The following is a 27,636-nucleotide window of genomic DNA, read 5'->3' as shown; positions in this document are numbered from 1 at the left end:
ATTTCAATATAACTTCGCACACAGAAGACTACACTAAGATACATAAAATAGTGCATCGGTTTTTGATTTCGATGAACGGTGTTCTTCTTCTTCTTCCGATAAAGTACTGACCAGAATTTCTGATGTACTAGCGCATGGTGGTGCAAGGAAAACAAGTTGAAGGTGAATTAAAAAAATAAATATATTTACTGTACAAGTAAAATATATCGGTTGGATTTAAGGTCGGGTGATGTGGCTAGATAGCTTCGATTTGAAGCTATCTAGGGAGGTGGAAGTAACCAGGGATGTTGGAAGAGAGTTCCACACACGAATACCATCCGGAAAAAATGATTTTTGGTACACTAAGGTTCTGGCATAAGGAACCAGGAACATCATGCTGTTTCCCCTGGTTGTAGTGGCTGGATACAGGAGGAGTGGTGGAATGTCGATGAGATGGTACACTATGCTGTACATCATAACAGCTTTTGCTTGACCACGTCGCTCCTGAAGAGATGTCCATCTCAGCTGCTTTAGCATGTCTGTTACGCTACTAGTTGTCCTGTAGTCAGATTTTACTATACGGGCAGCTTGTCTTTGGACCATCTCTAATTTACCAATGCTGTCCCTGGTGTAAGGATCCCAGATGGTACTCCCATATTCCAAGATGGGCCTCACTAGGGTCTGATAACATAGGGCCTTTGTTTCTGATGGACACTGATGTAAATTGCGTCTCAGGAAGGCGACAGTGGAATTGGCCTTCTTTGCAATATGGTGTCACTGTGGTGGTTCGACTTCAGGCCTTGATGGAGATGGATTCCCAGGTATTTAGCTGTTTCAACTACCTCGAGCACATGACCGTGGATGACGTATGGTACGTTTACCACCTTCCTTTTGTTGGTAACATGCAAGACCTAACATTTTCCAGGATGAAATTCCATCATCCATTCTTTCTCCCATCTTTGAAGTCCATCTAGATCTTTCTGGAGTTGTGTAGCATCATCCTCATTTTTGATGTCTCTGTATAAGGCAAAGTCATCTGCAAATAGGCGGACCGTTGGATTTTTGGATACATGGTCTGGCAGGTCATTAATAAAAAGAAGGAATAGAAGTGGTCCAAGGACACTCCCATGTGGTACTCCAGATTTTACAGCAGTCGTACCTGATGTTCTTCCCTCTAATAGAACCTGTTGGATGCATCCATTTTCCATTGCAGATGGCAGCCTCTAATCCCATAGTAGCCATGTTGCCATGGTTACTAAGAATAGAATTTTCTGTGAAATGTCTTTAGAATGCCAGTTTTGATCTGATTTCAATATATCTTGGCACACAAGTAATCTACACTAAGATACATAAAACACTGCATCGGTTTTTGATTTCGATGAACGGTGTTGCCATGGTTACTCAAAATAGAATTTTCTGTAAAATTCCTTTAAAACGCTACTCCTACAGTTTTGGTCTGATTTCAATATTATTTGGCACACAAGTAGACTACACTAAGATACATAAAATAGTGCATCGGTTTTTGATTTTGATGAACGGTGTTGCCATGGTTACTAAAAATAGAATTTTCTGTGAAATTCCTTTAAAACGCTACTCCTTCTACAGTTCTGGTCTGATTTCAATATTACTTGGCACACAAGTAGACTACAATAAGATACATAAAATAGTACATCGGTTTTTGATTTGATGAACAGTGTTGCCATTGTTACTTTAAAACGCTACTCCTTCTACAGTTTTGGTCTGATGGCAATGATTTCTTTTCTTATCCTTTGTTATAAGTACAAACCAGTAGAGTTACAGTCTCGACAGAGACTTCTGGTTTATATATAGAGTGGGTTACGAAGAAGCACTTCTGTTATGAATTTTTAACCTGTGGTATATTATTTTAATACAAGAGTTAATATTTTTTCTGGAAACAAGTGCCCGTGATAAAAAGTTATACATATACATTATTGAGGAAGCGAAAGCTTTATTATTTTAATTTTATATAATTTTTATCTTCTATGATGTACAACATTTTTATTAAAAATTAGGCGGAGTAGTTCCATACTGTAAATGTAAAACTTTTGTTGTATTTCATTAACAAATGTTACAGTAATACTGTTACTGTGAAAATTCTATATTACCCCCCCCCCCTTTTTATTTTTGGAGAAAATTTCTTGATGCAGAGAGCCTCTTTGAAAGGAATCTATATATATCAGAGAAAAAAAAAACCACATTCATCATTTCCATTCAGCTTTTACCCTCATTGAAATATTAACCTTCCTTAAAAGTTTTTCATCCCTCTTTAAAAATGAAAGAAAAAGTGAGCTAGCTCACATACCCCACGCTCCCCCAAAACTTGACGGTGAAACACATAATGAAAGGCACAGTGCACTTTAAATACATAGTATAGATCAAAAAGGGCAATAATTGCAAAAAAATCTTCACATCAAAATGTCTTACATATGAGGACATTTAAATGTGGAATGAAGTTTCTAGATAAATAATGGAATCAAAATTTCTTGGCATTATACAAATCCAAACATTAATTTGAAGTGGTGGGGGGGGGGGGGGGGGAAATTTTCTTGAATAATAGGCAAAACTCTTTGGGATAAAAGAAACTATGTACAACAGTTTAAGAGGAGTGGTGCTAACAAACTGTTCATCTCTATATTCTAAATATGGCCAAAAAGTCTAAGTTGGAAAGTGTGGAAATTCCCGGAAAAATAAAGGAATCGGAATTTCCTGGTAATATGCACATCTACATATTGTGTCCTAAATATCTACAAAGTTTGACGAAATTCTGTGCAGCGGTTTATGAGGAGTTGCGCTGACAAACTGTTCATCTCTATATTCAAGGTATGGCCAAATGCCTAAGTTTAAAAGTGCGGAAATTCCCGGAAAAAATAATGGAATCGGAATTTCCTGGTAATATGCACATCTACACATTGTGTCCTAAATACCTGCAAAGTTTGACGAAATTCTGTGCAGCGGTTTATGAGGAGTTGCGCTGACAAACTGTTCATCTCTATATTCAAGGTATGGCCAAATGCCTAAGTTAAAAAGTGCGGAAATTCCCGGAAAAAATAATGGAATCGGAATTTCCTGGTAATATGCACATCTACACATTGTGTCCTAAATACCTGCAAAGTTTGACGAAATTCTGTGCAGCGGTTTATGAGGAGTTGCGCTGACAAACTGTTCATCTCTATATTCAAGGTATGGCCAAATGCCTAAGTTAAAAAGTGCGGAAATTCCCGGAAAAAATAATGGAATCGGAATTTCCTGGTAATATGCACATCTACACATTGTGTCCTAAATACCTGCAAAGTTTGACGAAATTCTGTGCAGCGGTTTATGAGGAGTTGCGCTGACAAACTGTTCATCTCTATATTCAAGGTATGGCCAAATGCCTAAGTTAAAAAGTGAGGAAAATCCGGGAAAAATAAAGGAATCGGAATTTCCTGGTAATATGCACATCTACACATTGTGTCCTAAATACCTGCAAAGTTTGACAAAATTCTGTGCAGCGGTTTATGAGGAGTTGCGCTGACAAAAAAAGAGGACTGACTGACGGACTGACTGACTGACTGACGGACGGGTCAAAAACATTATACCTGCGCGCGCGCGCGCGCGCGCGCGCGCGCGCGCGCGCGCGCGCGCGCGCGCGCGCGCGCGCGCGCGCGCGCGCGCGCGCGCGCGCGCGCGCGCGCGCGCGCGCGCGCGCGCGCGCGCGCGCGCGCGCGCGCGCGCGCGCGCGCGCGCGCGCGCGCGCGCGCGCGCGCGCGCGCGCGCGCGCGCGCGCGCGCGCGCGCGCGCGCGCGCGCGCGCGCGCGCGCGCGCGCGCGCGCGCGCGCGCGCGCGCGCGCGCGCGCGCGCGCGCGCGCGCGCGCGCGCGCGCGCGCGCGCGCGCGCGCGCGCGCGCGCGCGCGCGCGCGCGCGCGCGCGCGCGCGCGCGCGCGCGCGCGCGCGCGCGCGCGCGCGCGCGCGCGCGCGCGCGCGCGCGCGCGCGCGCGCGCGCGCGCGCGCGCGCGCGCGCGCGCGCGCGCGCGCGCGCGCGCGCGCGCGCGCGCGCGCGCGCGCGCGCGCGCGCGCGCGCGCGCGCGCGCGCGCGCGCGCCCGCAACTAGTTGCGTGGGGTATAATAAATCCTTTATACTGAATTGTTCTTCAAGTTATAATTTCAAAAGATCAAGAATACCAGGTAGAATGTATTTAATCATCAAAATGCCACAGAGTAAACATAAGCAACAGCTGTAAGCAAGTACATAACTGAATTTCCATAAAAAATGAGCCTTGAAAGCTAGAAATTCAACCAGAGATTTATGGAAAATTAAAGCCAGATATTAACCTAACAAAAATTGTGATTTTTTTTTTCAGGACCATTTTCTCAGGAAATTACATTGAACTGTGAGATACTAAGAGGCTTTTTCTCCTTCCTATATTCAACATTATAGAAAAATAATAATACTAATAATAAAATTAAAAATAAATAAAATAAAATGTATTATAAAAATACTATAACATGCATTTAAGTTTTTCCTTGCCATCATTTTTTTTAAATTGTACCAAAGTTTATGCTCTATAATATATACTATAGTAATCCACTTCAAGAAGAAACTTCTGTGATGTCAGAGATCTTTGTTCCTGCTATAAAAATTTTCTAAATTTTATCTGTCTTTTGCTATGCATGATATCTTGTAAACGTTTATAGTATGCATTCACAACCAACATTAAGAAAATCCCAGAAGATCTTCATATACTGGTATTATAATGAGTGTCACTGAAAAGTGGTGTATATATATAGGATCTCCCATGATTTGTAGGATATGATTTTTATCCAACGAATTGAGGGTGTTTTTTTTATCCCCGAGCCTTGGCGACACACGATTTGGATGAAAGTCATAATAGACTACAAATCATTGGAGATTCTTTTTATCCCATGTTTAATACTTCAAAATCAATGTTTTACACTTTTTTTTTATAAAGGACTCCACTTTATATTACTTCATCATGCTAGGGCAAAAACCATTATGACATCACAATTATAGGGCTGTGTATTGAGCAAAAAAAAATTGATACAATAGAATACAATATTTTATAAAGCTATATTCAATATACTGGATTCTTTAAAAGTCTATAAAAAAGTCTTATAATTAATTTAATGCATGAATTTTATATTAAAAAAAACTATTTTTTTTATAACCTTTTTAGAAGTTCTTGTCTCAGTGTCATATCAAAACACACTTCAAATTCAAACTTTTAATGACTGTGAAAACAACATGTTAAATAAAGAAGTGTATGTGCTTTAAAATATTTATCTAAGATGTGTTATCTCCTTAATAATTATAACATTATTGATCAATTTTAATTCAAAACAGTGAAAAATATAACGTTTGCTGATTGAAATTCCTAACTTTTTCACAGAATTATAAGAAAATCTGCCTATCAGATACATATTAGAAGTTATTTTTTCCAAATGATACATTCTTAAATATCGATATGTATCAAATATTTGATACTGTAAACCAACTTTTATTCGTGTGCGAGAAATTTTCGTGAGGTTCGCGAGAGCCTTATCGTCACGAATATTTCTTGCCCGCCCGCGAACCCGTCCTTATAGTCCCTGTGTCCATTTACAACAGATTCAAAGGCTTGATCGCGAAAATTAATCGCCGCAAACTATAGTTACCCCGTAGTAAATCGCAAAATAAAGTCGTCGCGAATGAAAGTTAATTGGTTTACAGTATATAGATGCACTCCCTAATCAGAACACTTAACTGTGGAATATCAAAAAAATATCCACAGGACAAAGGGGTAAATATCGGATAAATATATGAATGCCAAAAATTCAAAGTCAAAAAGCTGATGAAGGATTTCAAACAAAAAAATCATGTTTTAGAGAGACTCAATCCTCTTTTCAACAACAGTGAGTATTTACAACTCATAAGGCAAATGTCTGCCAACAAAAGTAAATTTCCCAGCATTCCTTAGTTCTTCCTCATCATCATCTTCACTGGAGATGTTCAGAACCTCTTCCATCCTAATGTAGTCTTTCAATTTACTAGCTATAGGCAATGTCTCCACATTCTTAAGAAAAGGATGCCTTACAAACAACCTGACATGACAACGGCAAATTTCTTGTAAAGATAGCGGCGTCTTCAAACTTTTTGAAAAAATCTCCAAAATTTCCTTTTTCTCCTCAGCAGAAAAGTGTGTCATTAATTCCTGCGAAGTCCTTAAAATGTTGGATAAAAGTTTGATAACACGCCCTGGTCTTTTACTGTAGCATTTTAAGTACAGTTGAATTAATTTGATGTTTTTGTGAGTGAGGGCTAAGAATAGGGGCTCCAGTTCAAAATGAGGGTGAGAGTCCTGGTATAGGAGACAACACACCATTAATTTCTTCTCTCTACAGTGGGATTCGAGGTCACAGCCATTCTTGATTAAAATCTTGGCGACTCTTGTACTGTTCTCATTTGTGGCTGACATAATTGGAGTCAATCCTTTCTCATTCATCTGTTAAGAAAAATACAGAAAAATGTCAATATATGCTGTATAATGGTTAACTGGAACCAGCTCTTTTTTAAAAATTTATTAGAAAACTATGACCCATGAAACAGAAGAACTAGCTTAGTGGAGTTATCTTTCCTGACACTACTTGCTCTCTGTGCGTTAAAGATACATGTACGTATGTGTTGCACATTTAGATCTATACAGAACATTTAATTTTCATGGCACAGTTATGAATGGTGCACTGGAAATTAAGACTATCTTCATCCTTCCAATATAACCATGATTTTATCATCCTTAAATAGGGTGCAAGTTTAAGTTTTTTACAAATCAAGGATTATGCAGAGGGTGCAATGTTAGGAATCTGATTATCAGCTATTGATAAAATCATTAAATAACAATCTCATCATTCCTAAGAAATAGAAAACAATGATCTGAGGATATCACATGATCATCTACATCTACCATACATGTAGCATTACGGTAATATTCCTTGTACCTACCACATGTATGTCACAGTTGGCATCAATCAGCTGTTGTACGATGTGGGAGAAGTTGTTGACCGTAGCTATGTGGAGGGGGATGGTGGAAGCCTTTGTCCCCTTGGTACTGACCATGGGGAGGGACAGGAGCTGCTCTACCACCTGTACGTTACCTTTCTCACAGGCCGTGTACAGGGGGGTCTGGCCTCTAGCATTTCTGGCATTGGCATCACAACCTGTGGTTTATCAGTAACTACCAGTATTAAAATATTCATTGGCCTGTTACCAGTAGACAAATGGTTTAAACTTTCAAGAAATTCAAATTTCATTTAAACTAATATATTAAAACATCATTTGAAATTATTTTCTTTATCAGAAATATTAATAAATTTCCCAGATTTTTGTGTCTATGTGTATGTAACATTGTTAAGATATAGAAGCATAACAATCAATACATTAGTGTCTTCAAGAATCAACCAATAACACAACATCCCCTCTATTTGTTTCAACTGTCAGAGATAAAAAGTATTCAGCACAAAGAATTTGGTCAGTGATGCATGGTTTGTTGAATTAATTCCAGAACACCTGATCCAGGGGGTCATCACTTTCATAGTTTTGAAAGAGGCACCCTTGCTATCATAACGATGCACTTTGTTTGCTCAATATCAAGGTGCAGATCAAGGAGAGTATTTTTAAAGAATTAATGTATTTTCACTATTTAATAGAACTCCATACTAACACCAGAACCTTTGAACCAACAGCCATGGTTTTCACAATTTTGGTAAAGGCATCCTTGCTCATTATAACCACAAATGTCTCAGATGATCTTTTACAGCAATGAATGAATCAAGGTCATGGACAATATTTCTTACTATATTTATAGACTGAAACACCTGTAATACCTGAGTTAATGAGGAGGAGGGCAGCTTCTGTGTAATGTTGAATTATGGCTTCATGGAGTGACGTCAGTTGCTGGGTTTTCTCCTTCAAATCCAGGTTACTCCCAGCACTGATCAAGGCTTTGATAATCTACAAATTTAAATAAAGAAACTTTATAAGTTTGGTATGAATAGTAAAATTATATCAGCAGGTAAACGTTAATGACTTCACAGTGGCGGATCCAGAAGTTCATGTGTGTGGGGGGGGGGGGGGGGGGGGGGGGGGGGTTGAGGCCCAAAGGGCCGAAGGGGGAGGGCATTGGAGGGGGTATCCCCCTCCCATAGGTGGGGGTTCAAAATTAAAATTTTGCTTTAAATGGTTCTAAATGGTGCATTTTTCAGCATTTGGGGGTACTTTTTGTAGCTTTCTTAAAGATTGATCATCACAATTTCTTTATAAAATGTTTTCAATTTAATTTAACTTTAACACAAGACTTTAGACTTTGCTTTAAAAAATTGTTAAATCTGCCAATTTTAGGAATGCAAGCAGTTGAGTTCAAGTTGTCTTTACTTTATATGCACCTACAATTAATTTAGTCCTGTCAAGTTGACTTCCAAGATATAATTAGTCTAATGTGCAAAATTTTTAAACACTAAAAAAAATAAAAATTGAATTATTTTCAGAATCGCTAACTAGTGCTTTTCAACTTACTTGAGTATATACTGTTAATATGATTTGGAATATAAACACATGTGTTCAATTAATGAAATTTCAAACTGAAGAAAAAATTACATAAATTTAACTGGAGAATCTGTCAAAACTAGAGGGGTTTGCTAAGCCAACCTGGTTTTGTTAAAAAAAATATATTAATTTTAATTTTTAAAACAGTAACAAAAACTAAATAATAGTTTATCCATAGTTTAAAAGACATGCATTTTATCAGCAAAAGAATATTACTGAGCAGCACTGTAACTATGCAGTTTTCTGTTGTTGGTAGCTGACTACATTGTACTGTGACCTTGTGACTTCACTAGATGCACAGACTACCCGATCTCTGAGGCACTCTCTCTGTTGATTACCTGTGTATTGTGTGCGTTCAAGTGGAAAGTGATTTCCTGTTACGTAGTTGTATATTTCACAGTTGTAAAAACAAAGGGTTCATGTTTATTAGAGTCTTATCAATGCAACAAAATGATGAAATGACACTTGTAAAAAAAGAACAAAAAAATTCAATGAGCGGGGGGTTTTCCCCGAACCCCCCAAACCCCCCTGAATCCGCCACTGCTTCTTTTTTTTAAATATCCATGGCATGTGTATACCTTGATGTTGACTCTCGACAAAATTGCTGAAAACAAGGGACTTTCCCCTTTCTTGTTGACTTCATTCACTCTGCAACCTGAAATTATAATCTCATTGTCATTTTTTCTGATGGGATTTCAATATTTTGTGAGAAGTTTTTTTTACAGAGAAATAAGGAAGTTAACTTTGCATTTAAGATTTTCACAAATGCATAATTCCAAATGAAATACATCATAGAATTTTAAATAAATTTTAAGAGAAAGTGGCAGTAACTAATTTGATTTTTTAGAACCTACCAGCAGCTATCAACAAATCCACAAGTGTGCCATTGTTTCCATAGACCCCAGCATGTAAAACTGTATCGCCGGAGCTGGTGGCTATGTTTACATCTGCCTTCCGATCTAACAACAGGGTAGATAACTCTACAAATACACAGATTTCTTTTGCAATGAGGAAAACTACATATAGTCTTTATACAAAATCAAGATATTGAAAGAACATTGTCATTTTGATTCTTTGACAATAATCATTTTTGCATTATAAATGGCACAATTCATATTGCTATACTTGATCTGTACAAGGAAATTTGTCCTTCTTATTAATATTATCTTTCATTACAAATCAAAAATGCTTGTAAATTAATGTTAGTAACCAGCATCTTATTGTATTACATGCATCAATGGTATGTGTACATCTAATGCACACTTGTAAATTTATGCAATACCAGCATTGTACTGTATTCACTGATATGTGTACCTCTAAAGCATGCATGCTGCCCTTGTACCTAAGTTTCCTGCATAAGCACTCTGATACAGCGGTGTCCAGCCCTGGGAGTCCTGCTTATTGATATCTGCTCCTCTGTTGATCAACTCCTTCACAATCTCCATAGCCTGCCGGTCAAACTCCCGACCAAACACACTAGACACTGAAAAAATTTACATTTCATAAAAACAATTCAAAGAAATTTTAGTCACGTTTTTAAAATTGAATGTAGTTGACATCTTTTAGAAGATTTCATTTTTTAATGATATCCTCCTCCAACTGCAAGCAGAAAGCATATGCCATGAAGAATTTGGAAAGTTCTTGTTAATACAAGAAAGTATTGCACACAAATGGGGCAATAATAGGTACTGTCTGGGACTAATCATTCCATCATAACTGCAAACACTAATATCTAATACGATTGTATTAATTCAATGTAGATTACAATATATTACAATATATTTAATGCTCAATGTTACATGAACGAAAACCCTATTATTGACATTATCAACCCTACAAGTATTGAAACTGCTACGAGAGTATGTAACTTTTTGAAAAAGTGCTTTGATATTAGGAAAGAAAACCTTCAACAAACCTGATATGCTTTCTTTGATATTTTATTTTATGTATGTTAATTGTTGTATTCATGACTATATGCCAGTGTATGATGGTGTTGTCAATAAATGAATTGAATACTAGAAATAGTTATATCTAGTACATTAGTTTGACAACAAAATGCTTCAAACCTTGTCTGATTGCAGCATGAATTGGAGCTTGTTTGTGTTTGTCTGTTTGGTTGACATCTGCTCTAGCCTGTATTAGGGCTGTGGCTGAGTTCCAATGAGATCCTGATATAGACTCTGAAAATGTCACAAATCATTACAGGTGAGAAATATTATTATACCTCTACTGTTTAACTCTATAGACAATTAATACCATAAAACTCTTTATTTCCCCGAGAAGAGACTATTTCTTCCATCTGAGGACTATGCCCTGAAAAATCAGAGCTACACTCTCATGATTATTTAGTTTTATTAATGCCTATGATTGTTTCAGAATAATAAAACAGTTATGGAATGGGTACTCTGGAAATAGTAAATTTATGGTTCCCCTCCGCAGGAAACTATTTCCCTCGGGGAACCACAAATTTGCTATTTCCCTCATACCAATTCCATAACTGTATACATGTACTATTGTCACATTTTCACCCCACCCCCATCACCCCAAAGATTTCTGATTCCTTTACCTACCTATCAGAGGTACCTTGCCACTAGTTGTAGTTAAATTGACATCAGCTCTGTGATTGGCCAGTTCTTTAATGATATCACTATGGCCTTCATTGGCAGCCAATAAAATTGCTGTTTCACTGGATCTATTCTTTAAATTGACTTTTGCTCCTGAAATTATATTAAGAAAATAATATTAAAATCATATTAATTTACATTTGCAGATATTTCAAAAATACCTATCCCTGGGGATCGTACATGACAGAATGAAGAACTGCTTTAAACTGAACAACAGAAGTACATGCACGTAACAAGGAAAAATACTCATTCTCCATGATAAACTTTTGAAAATTTATGTTCAGTCTTTAATATTGCATTGGTGTTTAAAATTAAGAATCTATATTGCATGAAAATAATTTTTAGAGATATAAACCTTTATCAAGAAGAATTCTAGCCACTTCTGTGAAACCTAATTCACTTGCCACCATGAGAGGTGAATTGAAATCTGTATCAATGAAGTTTATGTCACATCCAGCATCAACTAGCCTCTGGACACACCCAACATGTTCATTCCTCACTGCTGCATGTAACGGGGATTGACATTGAGCATTCGGAAGGTCAAGGTCACACTGTGAATCCACTAGGACACTGACAATATCCAGATACCCTTTATAAGCTGCGGTGTACAGTGGGGTAGATTCGTGATCATTTTGAGCATTGAGATCTGCTCCGCTTTTGACTAGTAATTTTACAATATCTGTGAGGCCTTTCCAACAGGCTGTGTTCAGTACGCTGTTTTTCTGAGCATCAGAAACATTGACATTTGCCCCTTTCTCCATCAGTTTCTGACATATTTTGTATTCGCCTTCTTTCACGGCCAGCTGAAGAGCTGTCTGACCCCTATACTGAAAATCTACTTCAAAATCCTCTTCTAGTAATTCCTGTATTTTTATTTGGTCTCTTTGAAGAATCGCATCTTGAAGCTTTCGAATTCTCCTCCTCTTTTCTCTTTTTTCAAATCCGTTCCGAGATTTATCTGAAATTGAATAAAAGTTTCTAAATTAGCACTTCAGACTTTAAATGCATCATTTATACTACATGTACTATATCCATTATTTAGTATTTACTTTGGTTACACATATGTTAGACTGTATAGCATGTGTGAGAATAGTGGAGATGCACTTTCTTGAAATAAAAAAAAAATACCTCAATTTTCAAAACTCTGAAGGAATGGAATGTCTTGCCCTCCCCTTTTCAACTTAATTCTATTTCTCCCTGTCACTTAAATAAAACTTTGTTACAGTTCAATTTTAGTGCCATTGTCAATAATGTTATCATAAAAATATACTTTAACTTGTTTTAAAGTTTACTTTAAAATTAATTGCGTTGAAAATTCGTCTGCAGTTTTTTCTCGTTTTAGCATGCCATGCATTCTTTTCCTTATATGGCCTTGTTCGATATGCATTGCATTAAAACTGAAATGAAATTCATTTGAATTTATCAACAAGGCTGATATAAAAAATGCAGACAACGGAAAAATAACTGCACAATTTCTACAATACCTTGCGATCTATCGCGAATTCGTAGTTCACCATTGTCAGTCATGGCGCAAGAGTTATCTTACTTGTGTTTATTTTCGGAACCCCTCTGCGTTTTTAGGAAAATTGATTAGCTCGTTCCATAAAATATTCCATCATATTCATTCCCAACACTCAGATTTGACAGATTAATGATGAGTGTTATCGGGGTTTAATAAATTATATAGTAAGAAAACACATTATGGCCACAGAGATATCTTTTATGAATGTATTATAACAACTTGTTATAACAAATCCTTTCATCTGTGAAAAAAAATCATTTTATTACAACAGTTTAAGGATAGGTCCGCACTTTTACGGATCCAGTTTTACATTTACACACCCATTATAAATCCTTATTGTCACTTTTCTATGGAAATGATTTTACTACATGATGATTTAATTGTAAAGAAAATATTTAAATGTTACACGGATAACATGCATATCGTGTCATTATGCATGTAAGACATTGAATATATATATGAATTACTCATAAAAATAAGCGCACAAAGGTATGTCTTTTACGGGCAGTTTGGTTATAGTTTAATTATGAGTTATTTAAAGTATTCCAATGAAAAAATTAGTTTGACGGAAATATTTAAGAGCCTGAACCTACCTTAATGTTAAGGAAGGACCATACTTTAATGGATCCAGATTTACTTTTATACACCCATTATAAATCCCAATTGTCATTTTTCTGTGGAAATGATTTAAGGAATGAAGCTGAATTCAACTACGTAACTCATTGTGATGTAGGCAACTTATGTTATACAAAATGGATTAAATCTTTTACCCAATCAAATGACGTGTTACAACTAAAATTAAATTATTACCTGATAATTTAACTGTAAAGTAACAATTTAAATGTTATTACAGTATTAGTGTCATTGTATGTAAGACATTGGATATAAACTAATAATTTAATTTTACTTGTAACACGTCATTTGATTCTGGGGGTCCAACTGTTTTCACTGCCAAATTCTTTCAGTACCAATTTTTTTTGCATACAATACTAATTCCCCAGATATCACTTTACTGTACTAAAAAGTGGGGAGCCAACAAGCCTTTCAATGAACATTTTCAATAGTAAAAGTAATGTTGGGGGAAAAGGGGGATAGCTCCCCCCCCCCCCCCCGATGCTACGTGCCTGAAACAAACAGATAAACAGACAAACAGACAGGACAAAAACAATATACACCCTGGATTTATCGATCAAGGTGCATAAAAATTAAAAATACACAAAAACACACCATTCATTCAATTTTATAAGATTTTATCTACTGTAACTTTAGTCAATTAGTGTTCAACACTTAATTATAAAAAACATGTAATTTCTTAATAGCTCAAAATGTATACACAGTTATCTACTTACACTAGAAAATACAGATCAAAATCAAATTCCAAAAAAAAAAACAAAATCTTACAAACATAAATATCGAGAAGGTATATTTTATACATGGTTGGTCTACAAATAATACTCAAACCCTTTATAAATTTTATCTTTTAGGTTCTGTGACAAAATATTGACACAATGGACAAATTTGACATTGAATTATTACTTTCATAAAATGAAATTACATGTTTTAATTTTTCAAAAAACAACAATAGCAAACGCTGATATTTTCAAATTCAAAGTGTTCCTGAAACAAACAAATATATAATCATATTAAATTTTTATCATGATATTACTCTGCCTTTAATTCTTCCTCCATTGCTGAGTACTGAGCCCTGAGTTCTGCCATTTTGAGTCCAATTGTTCTAGTCACTTCCTTTTTTTGATTTTCATTTAATTCTATTAGAAATTTTTCATACAATTTAATTGTATCAGCGACTGCCTTTGAAGCCTCTTGCATGTCTTCTGTGAAGTACACTGTGTTCATGCTTTCCTGCTGTAAAAGTAGAAATAACAAGAATTAAATGTTTTAGAAATAAATATGAGTCCCTACCTCTTATGGCAAAATTAAAAATGTGTTTTGTCTGTAATATTAGTGGAAAATGGGTAACCTTACGATCTCATTTGTCAGCATCATTACAACATAAGGTTGCAATTATAATGCACTTGTTACGGGCTTTTTGTCATAGAGAGTATTACCGGTAATGTGATTGGTTGAGGGATAAGAAAAACAATCAAGAATTGTATTTTCCCTGAAAGAGTCAGGTGGTGACCAGATAGCTCAGTAGATCACCTGACTGGAGATTCAATGTGTATGGCTTTGAATCAATCCCTTCTGGTTTGTCACATTTTTCTCCATTCCTGTCAAAGTTTAAAAATATAGCAGTACCCAAGTGTGACTTTTCTCAGAAGCTGAAAAATGCATACATCTAAATCAAGCTATATACTATAGTAGCATTATCAGCAGGGGATGCTCACTCCCCCATGACACCCGATCCCACCTCTCATGTTTTGGAGGTCTGTGTTTGCTCTGTTCCTATTTTGTATTGTTTTATGGACTTTTGATCTTGAATACTGTTCGTAATCTCGATATGTTTTATACTTATTTCAAGCTCTATGAAGCTATATCAAGAAACTGTTATACTTAATGGTGGAATCGTACGTTTAATTGATTAACCTTCCTTTCATCTAGTTTTGCTGCTTTTGAATTAGTATGGCATTTTTGTATATTTACAAATGACAGATACTAATTTATATTTAAGATAACTAGAACTTACAGCATCCTGCATGAGTTCTCTGGCCTCCATAAAACAATCAGTCAACTCTTCTGTGCGCTTTTTCACATCATGATCACTCAGATTGGAGTAACAGATGATTGGGACGCGATTAAAACATTGTAACCCATACCTCAGTCGATCATTTGCATGTGAATTCAAGCTCTTGAACGTCCTATATCTAAAAGAAAAGTGCGAAAATTGAAGTACCCTTCGAATTATTTTCATGTTGTAGGGTTAAATTTCTCATCGGAAGTAAAGGGTGAACACTAAATTATAAACCAGAGCAAGACGGATATATCACTAATGACCTGATTTTAAATTTTAAAGCTATTTCGAAGTATTTTGCACGTAACATATGAATTTAAATCTAAATTTACAATTATGCTTAGAAAAGTACAACTGTATGAAAATGTTAAGAAGAAAATATGATAACAGAAAAATAAAACGAATACAATATTGTTTTACGTGTTTAATAAAAGTCTTTCGGGACGTTTCTAGGGTTATATGGACAAATTTACGTAAACATTTCTCCAAGTATTCTAAGAACATGTCCAACTACTCAAAAATTTCCTGGTTTCTTTATAAAAAAGGTCAGTAGCTAGGAAGTAAATTACAATGAAGGAAGCAAATTTTGTATACATAAGCACATTGTACAAATGTAATTTGCGTTTTCAATATAAAGCATAACTGTGTTTAGAGAAGTATCCTATCGAAAGTTCAACTGTTCAAGTGTTCAACAGGTAAACCACAAAGGTACATATTTTGTATATATTGATATTAGAAGTAAGTCATAAGTTTAATTTTTTTTCATTGTATTTTTTTCTTGAAAAATGTTTTTTAATGAATGCCGAATTTTTGCAGGTCTGGCACAAACTTTTTCTAAGAAATCACCCAGCAATATTTCTCATATAGGTTTATATTTTGATGGCATTATCCTGTTATTGACTTCGCGAAGTTGTTGACGTTAACGTCAAATTCATCCCAGGTCATTTTTATACTTCCAACATTCTCAGATTTTCATATCGCTTATAACAGTTTCAATGCTGGGTTCGTAATGTTCACATTGTTTACAACTATTTTACCCACTGAAGTGAAACAAATAACAGGAGTATATATCGTTCGACAAGGGTATTTAAAGCCTTTGTATTTCACCATGAAGCGAATCACATAACGGGAGTAAATAGCGACGCAAGTAAAGCCCAGAACTAATTTGATTCGCGAATCAAATAACAGGAGTATATATAGAGAGACGGAGGTACTATTTAAAGTGTATGTATTTCACTGAAAGCGAATCAAATAACAGGAGTATATATAGAGAGACGGATATCATTCTAAAAGGTACAAGAAGGGGAAGATTTCCCCGGGAAAAGGGTTTCTTTGGGGGAGAGATAAAATAAAAATGGGGCTTGGTTTTTTTGGGGGGATCATTCTTAAAAATGCACGTTTTAATGAAAAGCGAATCAAATAACAGGAGTAAATAGCGAAGCAAGTAAAGCCCAGAACTAATTTGATTCGCGAATCAAATAACAGGAGTATATATAGAGAGACGGAGGTACTATTTAAAGTGTATGTATTTCACTGAAAGCGTATCAAATAACAGGAGTATATATAGAGAGACGGATATCATTCTAAAAGGTACAAGAAGGGGAAGATTTCCCCGGGAAAAGGGTTTCTTTGGGGGAGAGATAAAATAAAAATGGGGCTTGGTTTTTTTTGGGGGGATCATTCTTAAAAATGCACGTTTAAATGAAAAGGGAATCAAATAACAGGAGTAAATAGCGACGCAAGTAAAGCCCAGAACTAATTTGATTCGCGAATCAAATAACAGGAGTATATATAGAGAGACGGAGGTACTATTTAAAGTGTATGTATTTCACTGAAAGCGAATCAAATAACAGGAGTATATATAGAGAGACGGATATCATTCTAAAAGGTACAAGAAGGGGAAGATTTCTCCGGGAAAAGGGTTTCTTTGGGGGAGAGATAAAATAAATATGGGGCTTGGTTTTTTGGGGGGGATCATTCTTAAAAATGCACGTTTTAATGAAAAGGGAATCAAATAACAGGAGTAAATAGCGACGCAAGTAAAGCCCAGAACTAATTTGATTCGCGAATCAAATAACAGGAGTATATATAGAGAGACGGAGGTACTATTTAAAGTGTATGTATTTCACTGAAAGCGTATCAAATAACAGGAGTATATATATATAGAGAGGGATATCATTCTAAAAGGTACAAGAAGGGGAAGATTTCCCCGGGAAAAGGGTTTCTTTGGGGGAGAGATAAAATAAAAATGGGGCTTGATTTTTTTGGGGGGGATCATTCTTAAAAATGCACATTTAAATGAAAATCGAATCAAATAACAGGAGTAAATAGCGACGCAAGTAAAGCCCAGAACTAATTTGATTCGCGAATCAAATAACAGGAGTATATATAGAGAGACGGAGGTACTATTTAAAGTGTATGTATTTCACTGAAAGCGAATCAAATAACAGGAGTATATATAGAGAGACGGATATCATTCTAAAAGGTACAAGAAGGGGAAGATTTCCCCGGGAAAAGGGTTTCTTTGGGGGAGAGATAAAATAAAAATGGGGCTTGGTTTTTTTGGGGGGATCATTCTTAAAAATGCACGTTTTAATGAAAAGCGAATCAAATAACAGGAGTAAATAGCGAAGCAAGTAAAGCCCAGAACTAATTTGATTCGCGAATCAAATAACAGGAGTATATATAGAGAGACGGAGGTACTATTTAAAGTGTATGTATTTCACTGAAAGCGTATCAAATAACAGGAGTATATATAGAGAGACGGATATCATTCTAAAAGGTACAAGAAGGGGAAGATTTCCCCGGGAAAAGGGTTTCTTTGGGGGAGAGATAAAATAAAAATGGGGCTTGGTTTTTTTTGGGGGGATCATTCTTAAAAATGCACGTTTAAATGAAAAGGGAATCAAATAACAGGAGTAAATAGCGACGCAAGTAAAGCCCAGAACTAATTTGATTCGCGAATCAAATAACAGGAGTATATATAGAGAGACGGAGGTACTATTTAAAGTGTATGTATTTCACTGAAAGTGAATCAAATAACAGGAGTATATATAGAGAGACGGATATCATTCTAAAAGGTACAAGAAGGGGAAGATTTCTCCGGGAAAAGGGTTTCTTTGGGGGAGAGATAAAATAAATATGGGGCTTGGTTTTTTGGGGGGGATCATTCTTAAAAATGCACGTTTTAATGAAAAGGGAATCAAATAACAGGAGTAAATAGCGACGCAAGTAAAGCCCAGAACTAATTTGATTCGCGAATCAAATAACAGGAGTATATATAGAGAGACGGAGGTACTATTTAAAGTGTATGTATTTCACTGAAAGCGTATCAAATAACAGGAGTATATATATATAGAGAAGGATATCATTCTAAAAGGTACAAGAAGGGGAAGATTTCCCCGGGAAAAGGGTTTCTTTGGGGGAGAGATAAAATAAAAATGGGGCTTGATTTTTTTGGGGGGATCATTCTTAAAAATGCACATTTAAATGAAAATCGAATCAAATAACAGGAGTAAATAGCGACGCAAGTAAAGCCCAGAACTAATTTGATTCGCGAATCAAATAACAGGAGTATATATATAGAGAGACGGAGGTACTATTTAAAGTTTATGTATGTCACTGAAAGCGTATCAAATAACAGGAGTATATATAGAGAGAGGGATATCATTCTAAAAGGTACAAGAAGGGGAAGATTTCCCCGGGAAAAGGGTTTCTTTGGGGGAGAGATAAAATAAAAATGGGGCTTGGTTTTTTTGGGGGGGGATCATTCTTAAAAATGCACGTTTAAATGAAAAGCGAATCAAATAACAGGAGTAAAAAGCGATGCATGTTAGCCTAGAACTAATTTGATTTGTTCCATTTATGCATTTTTATTAAAAGGAATAAACGGAACAAAGTTATAAAAGTAAGGTGCAAGAATTCATAATTTGGTTTATTCCGTTTATGTATTTCTCCAAAATATGTCGCCATAAGGGATAAACGGAATAAAGCCATAAAATTAAAGTACAAGAAATCATAATTTGGTTTATTCCGTTTATGCATTTCTCCAAAATATGTCGCCATAAGGAATAAACGAAATAAAGCCATGAAATTAAAGTACAAGAAATCATAATTTGGTTTATTCCGTTTATGTATTTCTCCAAAATATGTCGCCATAAGGAATAAACGGAATAAAGTCATAAAATTAAAGTACCAGAAATCATAATTTGGTTTATTCCGTTTGTGTATTTGTCCAAAATATGTCGCCATAAGGAATAAACGGAATAAAGCCATAAAAGTAAGGTGCAAGAAATCATAATTTGGTTTATTCCGTTTATGCATTTTTCCAAAATATGCCGCCAAAAGGAATAAACGGAATAAAGCCATTAAATTAAGGTGAAATAAATTTAAAAGCAAACAGGTCATCATTGTCTTATGTATTTATTGTCTATATTTAGGCAATTCTTACATCGGGGAAAAGTGTAAAATCACATAAGAACCCAAAGGTAAGAATTTGACGTTAACGTCAACAACGTCAAACTTATTGACTTCGCGAAGTCAATAACAGGATAATGCCATTTTGATAAGTACTGAGTAAGCTAAATAATGTTTACCAGGTAAACTGGGAAATTTATGCAAGATTTTGTCACAATGTTAAAAATGGGAGCAAAATTTTATATAGAATTTCATAGTAACGACTGATATTTAACCTATGTTTAATAAGAAAAATTAAAATTTCTTAGTATTTTAGGAATTTATAATTATGTCATATCCATTCAAAATCAGGCCAAAAATGTATATCAATTCATGTGTAAACATTTGTGTGTGTTGTAAGCCCATAAAGTTAGAGATTCTGCTGAGAAATATGTACTATTTGCAGCTCATGTACTTTAACCATATAGCAAATTACACATTAAAAAAAATCATTTTTTTATAATAATAATTGCAGTTTTTTTTCCAATATATTTGATTTTGTATTTTGAGGTTAAAAATTTTGCCTCTAAGATATCTTTTGAAATAATCTAGTCAAAATGATCAAACCCCTAAACATCAGTTTTCCATCCCATTATATGCAATTATTAATTTTTTGACAGCTTTTTTTAGGTTCTAAAAAAAGTTATAATGAAATGAAGTGATGAAAATGAAATATTTCAAACAAATTTAACAGAATCTAATCAGGATGTTAGAGTTATCTCTCTTGGAATGGGGTTTTCTCCCTTTTTGCATTTTAAGACTATAGCTTCCCGAGAGCACAGTGAGTACCTGCTGTTGCAGCATTATCAGTCAATGATATCCTGAAACTACACTTGTATGTGTACTTATAATTTAGTCAGACCTGTTTTATGTTCAACATGTTTTTGATATTTGGTAACATATGTGATGGAAAGAAGAAACAGATATTTAAAGTGAACATAATATAAAATGATCTGGAAAAAAATATTTATTTTAAAGTAAATATTATATAGAATGATCTGGAAAAAAATTATCTTGATGCAGCTCTAAACTTTTGAATCAGGATTTTCCATATAGCATTAATTATCCAATTCTATATATAGCAAGAAAATCCATTTTAATTATTTGAGGAAAAAAATACATGTAAAGCGTACACATGTAGCAGTTTATGGACATGAAACAAACTATACATATTAAAGTAACACTATAATTTAAAATGATAATTAAAGGAACACAATTATGATTCATATAGTTACTTTGGCCATAATGAAAGATTGTTGATGCAAAGTTCTGCTTGCAAAATGATCTCGACAGACCACCTTGTAAGAACAGAGGAACTTTTAGACTCATTTATAATAGAAGCTACATAAACATATGGTGTCAGTTTAGACCCTAGCTCTTCCAGTTGTCTCCCAGGTTTGAAGAGAAAAATCAAAATTGTCATGAAACCTAGCCATAAGTAATGGATAAGATTTTAAGGGTACATGTATCTAATATAATAAATACACATGAGCTTCATCTTCAGTCACACTGTTCAACATATTCAAGTGGTGTCTCCTGGAAAGCAAGTACCGGTAGGTTTATGCATCCACCTAGCCATAAGTAATGGATTTTAAGGGTACATGTATCTAGTATAATAAATACACATGAGCTTCAACTTTAGTCACACTGTTCAACATATTCAAGTGGTGTCTCCTGGAAAGCAAGTACCGGTAGGTTTATGCATCCACCTAGCCATAAGTAATGGATTTTAAGGGTACATGTATCTAGTATAATAAATACACATGAGCTAGCCGCTTTATTTACACTGTTCAACATATTCAAGTGGTGTCTCCTGGAAAGCAAGTACCGGTAGGTTTATGCATCCTCCTTACAGCGTATCTTTAAGTGTAAATTTGTCCCGTTTCCTCTTTAAAACATTTGAAAACTTGTGTCTACTAACTGTCTTTTAGTTAAAAAAATATTTATTTAGGTATGATTGAATGGACATGATGGAAGGAATGAAATACTTTGTAAATTTAACTGCAATTAAATTTTGTTGGGGCAAGTTTTTAAAGGTATGAGAAAAAAAAAGTTAAAGGACTCAACTTAATGGCAAGTTTATTTTATTGCTGCAAAAATATTGAGAAGTTATGTATATACATTTATTTTAAATTTAAACAGAGTCGGTTATAAAGGAGGTTTTTGGGAGGATCAAGTACAATTTTGTGAAAAAAAAAAAAAAAAAAAAAAAATGCCAATATTCTTTAAAAAAAAAAATTAATTGTCACCATGTGGAAATCGATGTTTGGGAAATCAAATAAATGTCAGATTTAGAATTCATATCTCAGACTGATATATAGCTAGCAATTATAGATCTTTGAAAATTTGTATGCTTCAGTGGTACCTGACATTTAGGCTGTCATCCATGAAAAATCCTTGTTAATAGCTTTTTGATTTAATGGTACTTTGTACAATAAATTTCTTTAAATGAAGTAAGTATAACAAGTTTACAGAGTGGGTGTTAATGATGTTTTTAAAGTATAGATAAAAAGCCTTAAGGGTTTGTGGTCGGCATGCAAAATATTAAAAAAAAAACACAACAAAAACACCTGATTATAAATGACATATACGTAAATTCAACAAGAAATCACTAAAATATTAGAAATTTCAGTAAAATACAGCTCTTCTTAATTCTTTGTATGTTGTACTGTTGCCAAATTATATTCTGCCACTATTACATGTATTTCCATTCAGGACTATATGCAAGCACTTGTCAAAGTAAAAAAAAAGAGATTCAAGACTGATAAATATTCTTAAAGTCTCTGGTGGAATCATAGAGTGTATATAGGTCTTTAACAAAACTCAGTGTATATTGATTTTTAGGGTTCTGTGTAGCTTATACTCCCATTTAATAAAAAAGCCCTTATTTCTCATGGATAACTGATTATGACTTCTATGGTATTGATGCGAACGCAGAAAATTAAATATTTTGCTGGATGATTGACAGGTCAGAGACTGGGCGGTCTGTTTCTATCTCGTGTTGTGTTTGGGTTTTACTGTATCAGTTTATACATTGAGCTGATACAGGTAAGTCCCACAATTAGATGACAATTTGATGTATTTGAATTTTGGCAATTTACGTCTTAGTTTCATGATACCATATCAGTTTATTTTTTAATTTGTAAGTTCAGTTTTATATAAATTAGCAAAAAAAGCTATATTTGCGAAATTGAATTTAAAAAAAAGGTGCAGCATATGTCATAATTGTCATTTTTTGAAAACCTTTAGTTTTAAGAATTGTTTTGCATATTTATTGTGTTTACACAATTTTATTTACATTTAAGTTAGCACCTTTCTTGACGATGCTTTTGTCATTTAACATGGTTGGGTTAGGTCTGAAATTATAATTAATTTATTCAAGGAATATCCTGTTTGGTGAAATTTTTGTATTACATTAAGATGTGTTTCATATACATGCAGGGATATGCATACATAAATGTGGTGTTATTTTGTCAATGTAAGACATTTTAAGATATAAGATATGTATACAGGAAAATGAAATTATTTTCCCTCCATTTTTACATGTACAACCATACTGTACTTAAAACAGAATTAGTGTACACAAAGTAATTATGTTCCCCAAACGAAGTTGGGGAACATATTGTTTTTACTCTGTTTCTTATTATTAAGGTCTTCCGTCTCCAACGGAAGACCTTCTACTGATTCTGTTGTTTCTTTTCCACTATTATTATTATTATTCTTTTTTTTCTTACCGAATTTGTGCAGACGATTTCTCGAGAACGCCTCGACAGTTTTTCATGAAACTTTCAGCAATGATAGGAAACTATTTGAACTTCATGCGTTTTTTTTTATTTTGCCGTCGTCACTTCCGGTCGCGAGATATAGCCATTTTTCTGTTTTCAAAGTGTCATTTTGTCCGAGAGTGTTCTCGAAAACGGTTGGAGATTGGGTCCTGAAACTTTCAGGGATGATAGATTATGACTCCTAGATTTGAGAAGGATATATGGTTTTTGTTGCCGTTGCGTCCGTCGTTCACCGGAAGTAGTTTAAAAATATGCAAAATTTTATTTTTTTCTTTTTTAAATGTTTCTTATGAAGACAAATAGAGTGTCTCATGTAATATTATGTCCACCGGAAGTTATTTTTTCCAAACCGGAAGTAGTCCAAAAAATGAGCATTTTTCCTCGAAATTATCAGGGATGATTCTTTCACACTCAGAAAGGAGTTATAGGTCATTTTAAGTACTTCCGGTCACACCGGAAGTGAATTATAAAGACCGGAAGTTGTTTGAAATTGATAGATTTCACTCTTAAATGTGTTCTCACGTATTTTGAATAATTGATCTTAACATTTTTTTTCATTTAAAGTTGTTTTAGAACCTTATCAAAAATCGAACGGAAGACCTACTCGTTGCTCGCAACGAGATCTCATCTAGTTATTATTCTTATTTTTTTCCCTAAATTTTGTGCACGCGATTTCTCAGCAACTATGCAGTGGATTTCATTGAAATTTTCAGGAAATATGCGCATAAATAGGAACTTGATACATCTGGGCGGAAATTTCAAAATTCGCTTTTGGTGCCAAGTTATGACCAATTTTCTGATTTTAAAATGCAATTTTGTCGCCCCTTTTTCTCAAAAATGGCTGAAGGTATGAACTGGAGACTTACTGGAGACAATTGATCATGACTTTGTGGCTAGCAGAATCACCATTACGTACGTCGTCAATACTTCTGGTCGTTACGAGATGCAATTTTAAAAAATCGTATTTTCTAACTTTTTTTGTTTTTCAATATTTTTCATTTATTTTTGGTACGTTAATAGAAACCTTTCTTATTATGCTCACTATATAATTTGTTTGAATATTGATAAATCGGAACTCTAGATATTAGCATTTAAAAATCTGAAGCGAGTCCAAGATGGCGGCTGTCCCTGTCAACTCCGACATTTCGCAATAGGGGTTTACGAAGTCAGCCCAGCGTTTGCTTGAACGAAAGTAACACAAAGAAAAATGAAATGTACAGGAATACTTGGATTGTCACGTCGTAGTAACGTTGCAATTCTGTGTCAAACTAAGTTCTTCTTAAACGTCATCTATAATTGGATTTGGCTGGTTCTCAAAGTAGAAAAAGAAAAGACTAAATGTTCAAATGAAATTCGATACCTAATACCTTCTGATTTGCAACACGTGAAAAACAAGTCTTAAATCATAGTAATTAGTAATAGTTTTTCTAGAAACAATATCAATGAATATAGTAGGTATAGAAATTACAAACTGTTTTTCCAATGCACACTTGTGTCATATTAAAATAATAGAAAAGACAAAATAAGATAACAATTTTTTAAAAGATCGCTAAATGGAGTTTATATTAACATTCTTGTCTCAAAGATCTGATTCAAGTTATTGAGCATAAATGGTATCCGATTCCTTGACTGTCTTCGGGCGACACATGTTTTTCGGCAAAACATTTCAACCTTTTGATGAAAGCTTAACTAATCGGGATAGTTCACTTAGGGGATAAACAAGAAATTTTAAAAAAGTTAAATTCAATAACTGTTTCATTGCTTTAGTTTTACTTGCTAATATACAATATGAAATTTGTAAAATGTGCTAAATATACTTTCTTCACCTTGATACTTTAGCTATAAGAACGTTCTTTTTTTCTTTCTATTGAAGCTACACACCTATTTAATGGAACATTCTAAAGAAAAGGCGCGAAGATTTACTCAGTGCGTTTGATGCAAAATTATGAATAGTGATTCGTCTTTCATTATTCTAAGACAGATGTACTGTTGCAGAAATATATACAAATACAGTTAGAGCTGTGGTCCCAATAGCGTAATACAATGTAGTAAGCGCATTGGATTTTTTACGCTGGCAATTCGGGTTTAATCCTCTTTGTTTCCACAAAAAGTTTGATCACTTTTTCAGCTCGATTTTGCGGGTTTTCAGAATCAGACGGAAGACCTCTCGTTGCTCGCAACGAGTTTCTTTTCTAGTTATGTTCCCCAAACGAAGTTGGGGAACATATTGTTTTTACTCTGTTTCTTATTATTATTATTCTTATTATTATTATTATTATTTTTCTTCCTGGGAAAATCTTTTCCGCGAGTGATCTTGTAAACTACACATCCGACTTAGGTGAAACCTTTTTAGGGTAAGTAGGCATGTTATGTAGATTTGCGGAATCAAGGTCATTTTGCGCGCACGTGCTTGCAAGAGCGCGCACGTGCAAAACTTAAAATGACCAATATATAATGGATATAACCGTAACTTTTCTATTTTGTGACGAAATGTTTTGAAACTTATAATGTAAGGATATATTAGTAGTATGCACAAGATGACATGGTCAAAATAGCAAGATCGCACGCGCATGCACGTGCACTTCGCTTTGATTGGCTGAAACTAAAGTCTAAATATCTTTTTTGTTTTTTGATAAAATCATTTGAAATTTTGAACATAGTCATACATTAGGGAGATCTACAGCCTGTAATATAAGATTTATCATGAAAGCATGTACATGCACATGTGCTTGCAAGAGCTCGCACGTGCAACACGAGAAATGTCCAATATAATTGATACAGATGTAACTATTTAAATTATCGATGAAATGCTTTGAAATTCATATTATAAGTATATATTAGAAGGATAGACAAAATGACATGGTCAAAAAAGTAAGATCTCACGTGCATGCACGTGCGCTTCGCCCTGATTGGCTGAAACTAAAGTCTCAATATCTTTCTTGTTTCTTGTCATAATCCTTTGAAATTTTGAACATAGACCTATATTATGAAAATCTACAGCGTGATATATAAGAATGTTCATGAAAGCATGCGCATGCCCGCGTGCTGCAATCTGATTGGCTGAAACTTTAAATGGCTATATCTCCTTTGTTTTTTGACGAAATGCTTTGAAATTTAAAACATAGTCATGCATTAGAATATACTACAATATGATGTAGAAAAATTTTAAATCACGCGCATGCACGTGTGCTGCAATCTGATTGGCTTAAACTTGAAATGGCTATAACTCCCTTGTTTTTCAACCAAACAGGATGGGATTTAGAATATAGATAGATATAAGGGACTCCTACAAGAAGGCATGGTCATCATGCACGTGCACGCACGTGCGTGCATTTGGAACGAGTGAAATGAAAAAAACGTTTGTAAGAGTGATTTTTCATACTTTTGGACTGAATGCTTCAATATATTGTATATTAAGATATGTAAATAGTGTAGACAAGATGATATAATCATAACGCACATGCATGCACACGCGCACGGGTGCAATGCTAAAATTTGAATATAATTGGTATCTTTCTGAGAAAACGTTGTTCAAGTCAAAAATGCACAGAGTTTGTCTTATTTAATGAAGCTTACAGGGAATATGGCACCAAAAGGAGTTTGGGAGCGTTTGGGGAACATCTGTAACGGTTCCCGTTACAATTAGCACTAGTTATTAAGGTCTTCCGTCTTCAGCGGAAGACCTTTCTGTTATTGTAAGGTTTCTTTTTCACTTTTATTATTGTTTTTTTTCTTACCGATTTTGTGCACGCGATTTCTCGAAAACGGCTTGATGGATTTTCATGAAACTTTCAGGACTTATGTATCATCACTTGAACCTTATGCGTTTTTTTTGTTTTTTGATGACGTCACTTCCGGTCTGAGATATTGCCGATTTTATGAATTTTAAAGGGTTGTGTTGTCCAGAGTTTTTCTGAAATATGAGTTGAGATAGAAACATGAAACTTTCAGGCATGATAGACCTATGTCTGTAGATGTGCCTT

The 27,636-nt window shown here is 34.8% G+C and overlaps 3 protein-coding genes across 4 annotated transcripts in view; 1 reads left to right on the top strand and 2 right to left on the bottom strand.

Moving 5' to 3' along the window:
- Positions 1-4,158: 4,158 nt before the first annotated feature.
- On the bottom strand, positions 4,159-12,777 carry LOC134269625 (ankyrin-3-like). The gene is made up of 10 exons (XM_062751830.1): positions 12,684-12,777; positions 11,555-12,157; positions 11,146-11,292; positions 10,642-10,755; positions 9,918-10,058; positions 9,430-9,555; positions 9,154-9,230; positions 7,858-7,984; positions 6,977-7,191; positions 4,159-6,479 (listed from the first exon to the last, which is right to left on the bottom strand). Exons 1-10 carry the CDS (start codon positions 12,724-12,726, stop codon positions 5,898-5,900), a joined length of 2,175 nt encoding a protein of 724 aa, XP_062607814.1. The 5' UTR covers positions 12,727-12,777; the 3' UTR covers positions 4,159-5,897.
- Positions 12,778-13,954: 1,177 nt separating this feature from the next.
- LOC134269628 (uncharacterized) lies at positions 13,955-15,607 on the bottom strand. Its single transcript, XM_062751832.1, has 2 exons — positions 15,369-15,607; positions 13,955-14,587 (listed from the first exon to the last, which is right to left on the bottom strand). The coding sequence occupies exons 1-2, from the start codon at positions 15,591-15,593 to the stop codon at positions 14,384-14,386; spliced, it is 429 nt and encodes a 142-aa protein (XP_062607816.1). The 5' UTR covers positions 15,594-15,607; the 3' UTR covers positions 13,955-14,383.
- Positions 15,608-15,856: 249 nt separating this feature from the next.
- The window catches only part of LOC134269624 (FAD-dependent oxidoreductase domain-containing protein 2-like), a 30,391-nt gene continuing 18,611 nt past the window's right edge, over positions 15,857-27,636 (top strand). The window contains exon 1 of one of the 2 annotated variants that reach the window (XM_062751829.1): positions 15,857-15,958. The gene's annotated coding sequence lies outside the window, so the exon portion shown is untranslated. Of the gene's footprint in view, positions 15,959-16,042; positions 16,122-27,636 lie in introns of those variants that run through there. The other variant, XM_062751828.1, reaches the window with a different exon arrangement.

Source organism: Saccostrea cucullata, unplaced genomic scaffold (assembly GCF_032062105.1).
Source record: "Saccostrea cucullata isolate Sc308-1 unplaced genomic scaffold, CSIRO_AGI_Scuc_v1 ctg803, whole genome shotgun sequence".
NCBI classification, from domain to species: domain Eukaryota; kingdom Metazoa; phylum Mollusca; class Bivalvia; order Ostreida; family Ostreidae; genus Saccostrea; species Saccostrea cuccullata.
Note: the sequence above shows the minus strand (reverse complement) of the source record. Positions and strands in the feature narration are given on the sequence as shown.

Excerpts from the sequence above, each read along its gene's own strand:
- LOC134269625 (XM_062751830.1), bottom strand. The coding sequence starts at position 12,726 with ATGACTGACAATGGTGAACTACGAATTCGCGATAGATCGCAAG. Across the intron at positions 10,059-10,641 it reads TCATGCTGCAATCAGACAAG|TGTCTAGTGTGTTTGGTCGG; the intron begins GTTTGAAGCATT and ends AAATTTTTTCAG. Across the intron at positions 7,985-9,153 it reads TGTCGAGAGTCAACATCAAG|ATTATCAAAGCCTTGATCAG; the intron begins GTATACACATGC and ends TTAAATTTGTAG.
- LOC134269628 (XM_062751832.1), bottom strand. The coding sequence starts at position 15,593 with ATGAAAATAATTCGAAGGGTACTTCAATTTTCGCACTTTTCTTTTAGA. Across the intron at positions 14,588-15,368 it reads GAGAACTCATGCAGGATGCT|CAGGAAAGCATGAACACAGT; the intron begins GTAAGTTCTAGT and ends CTACTTTTACAG.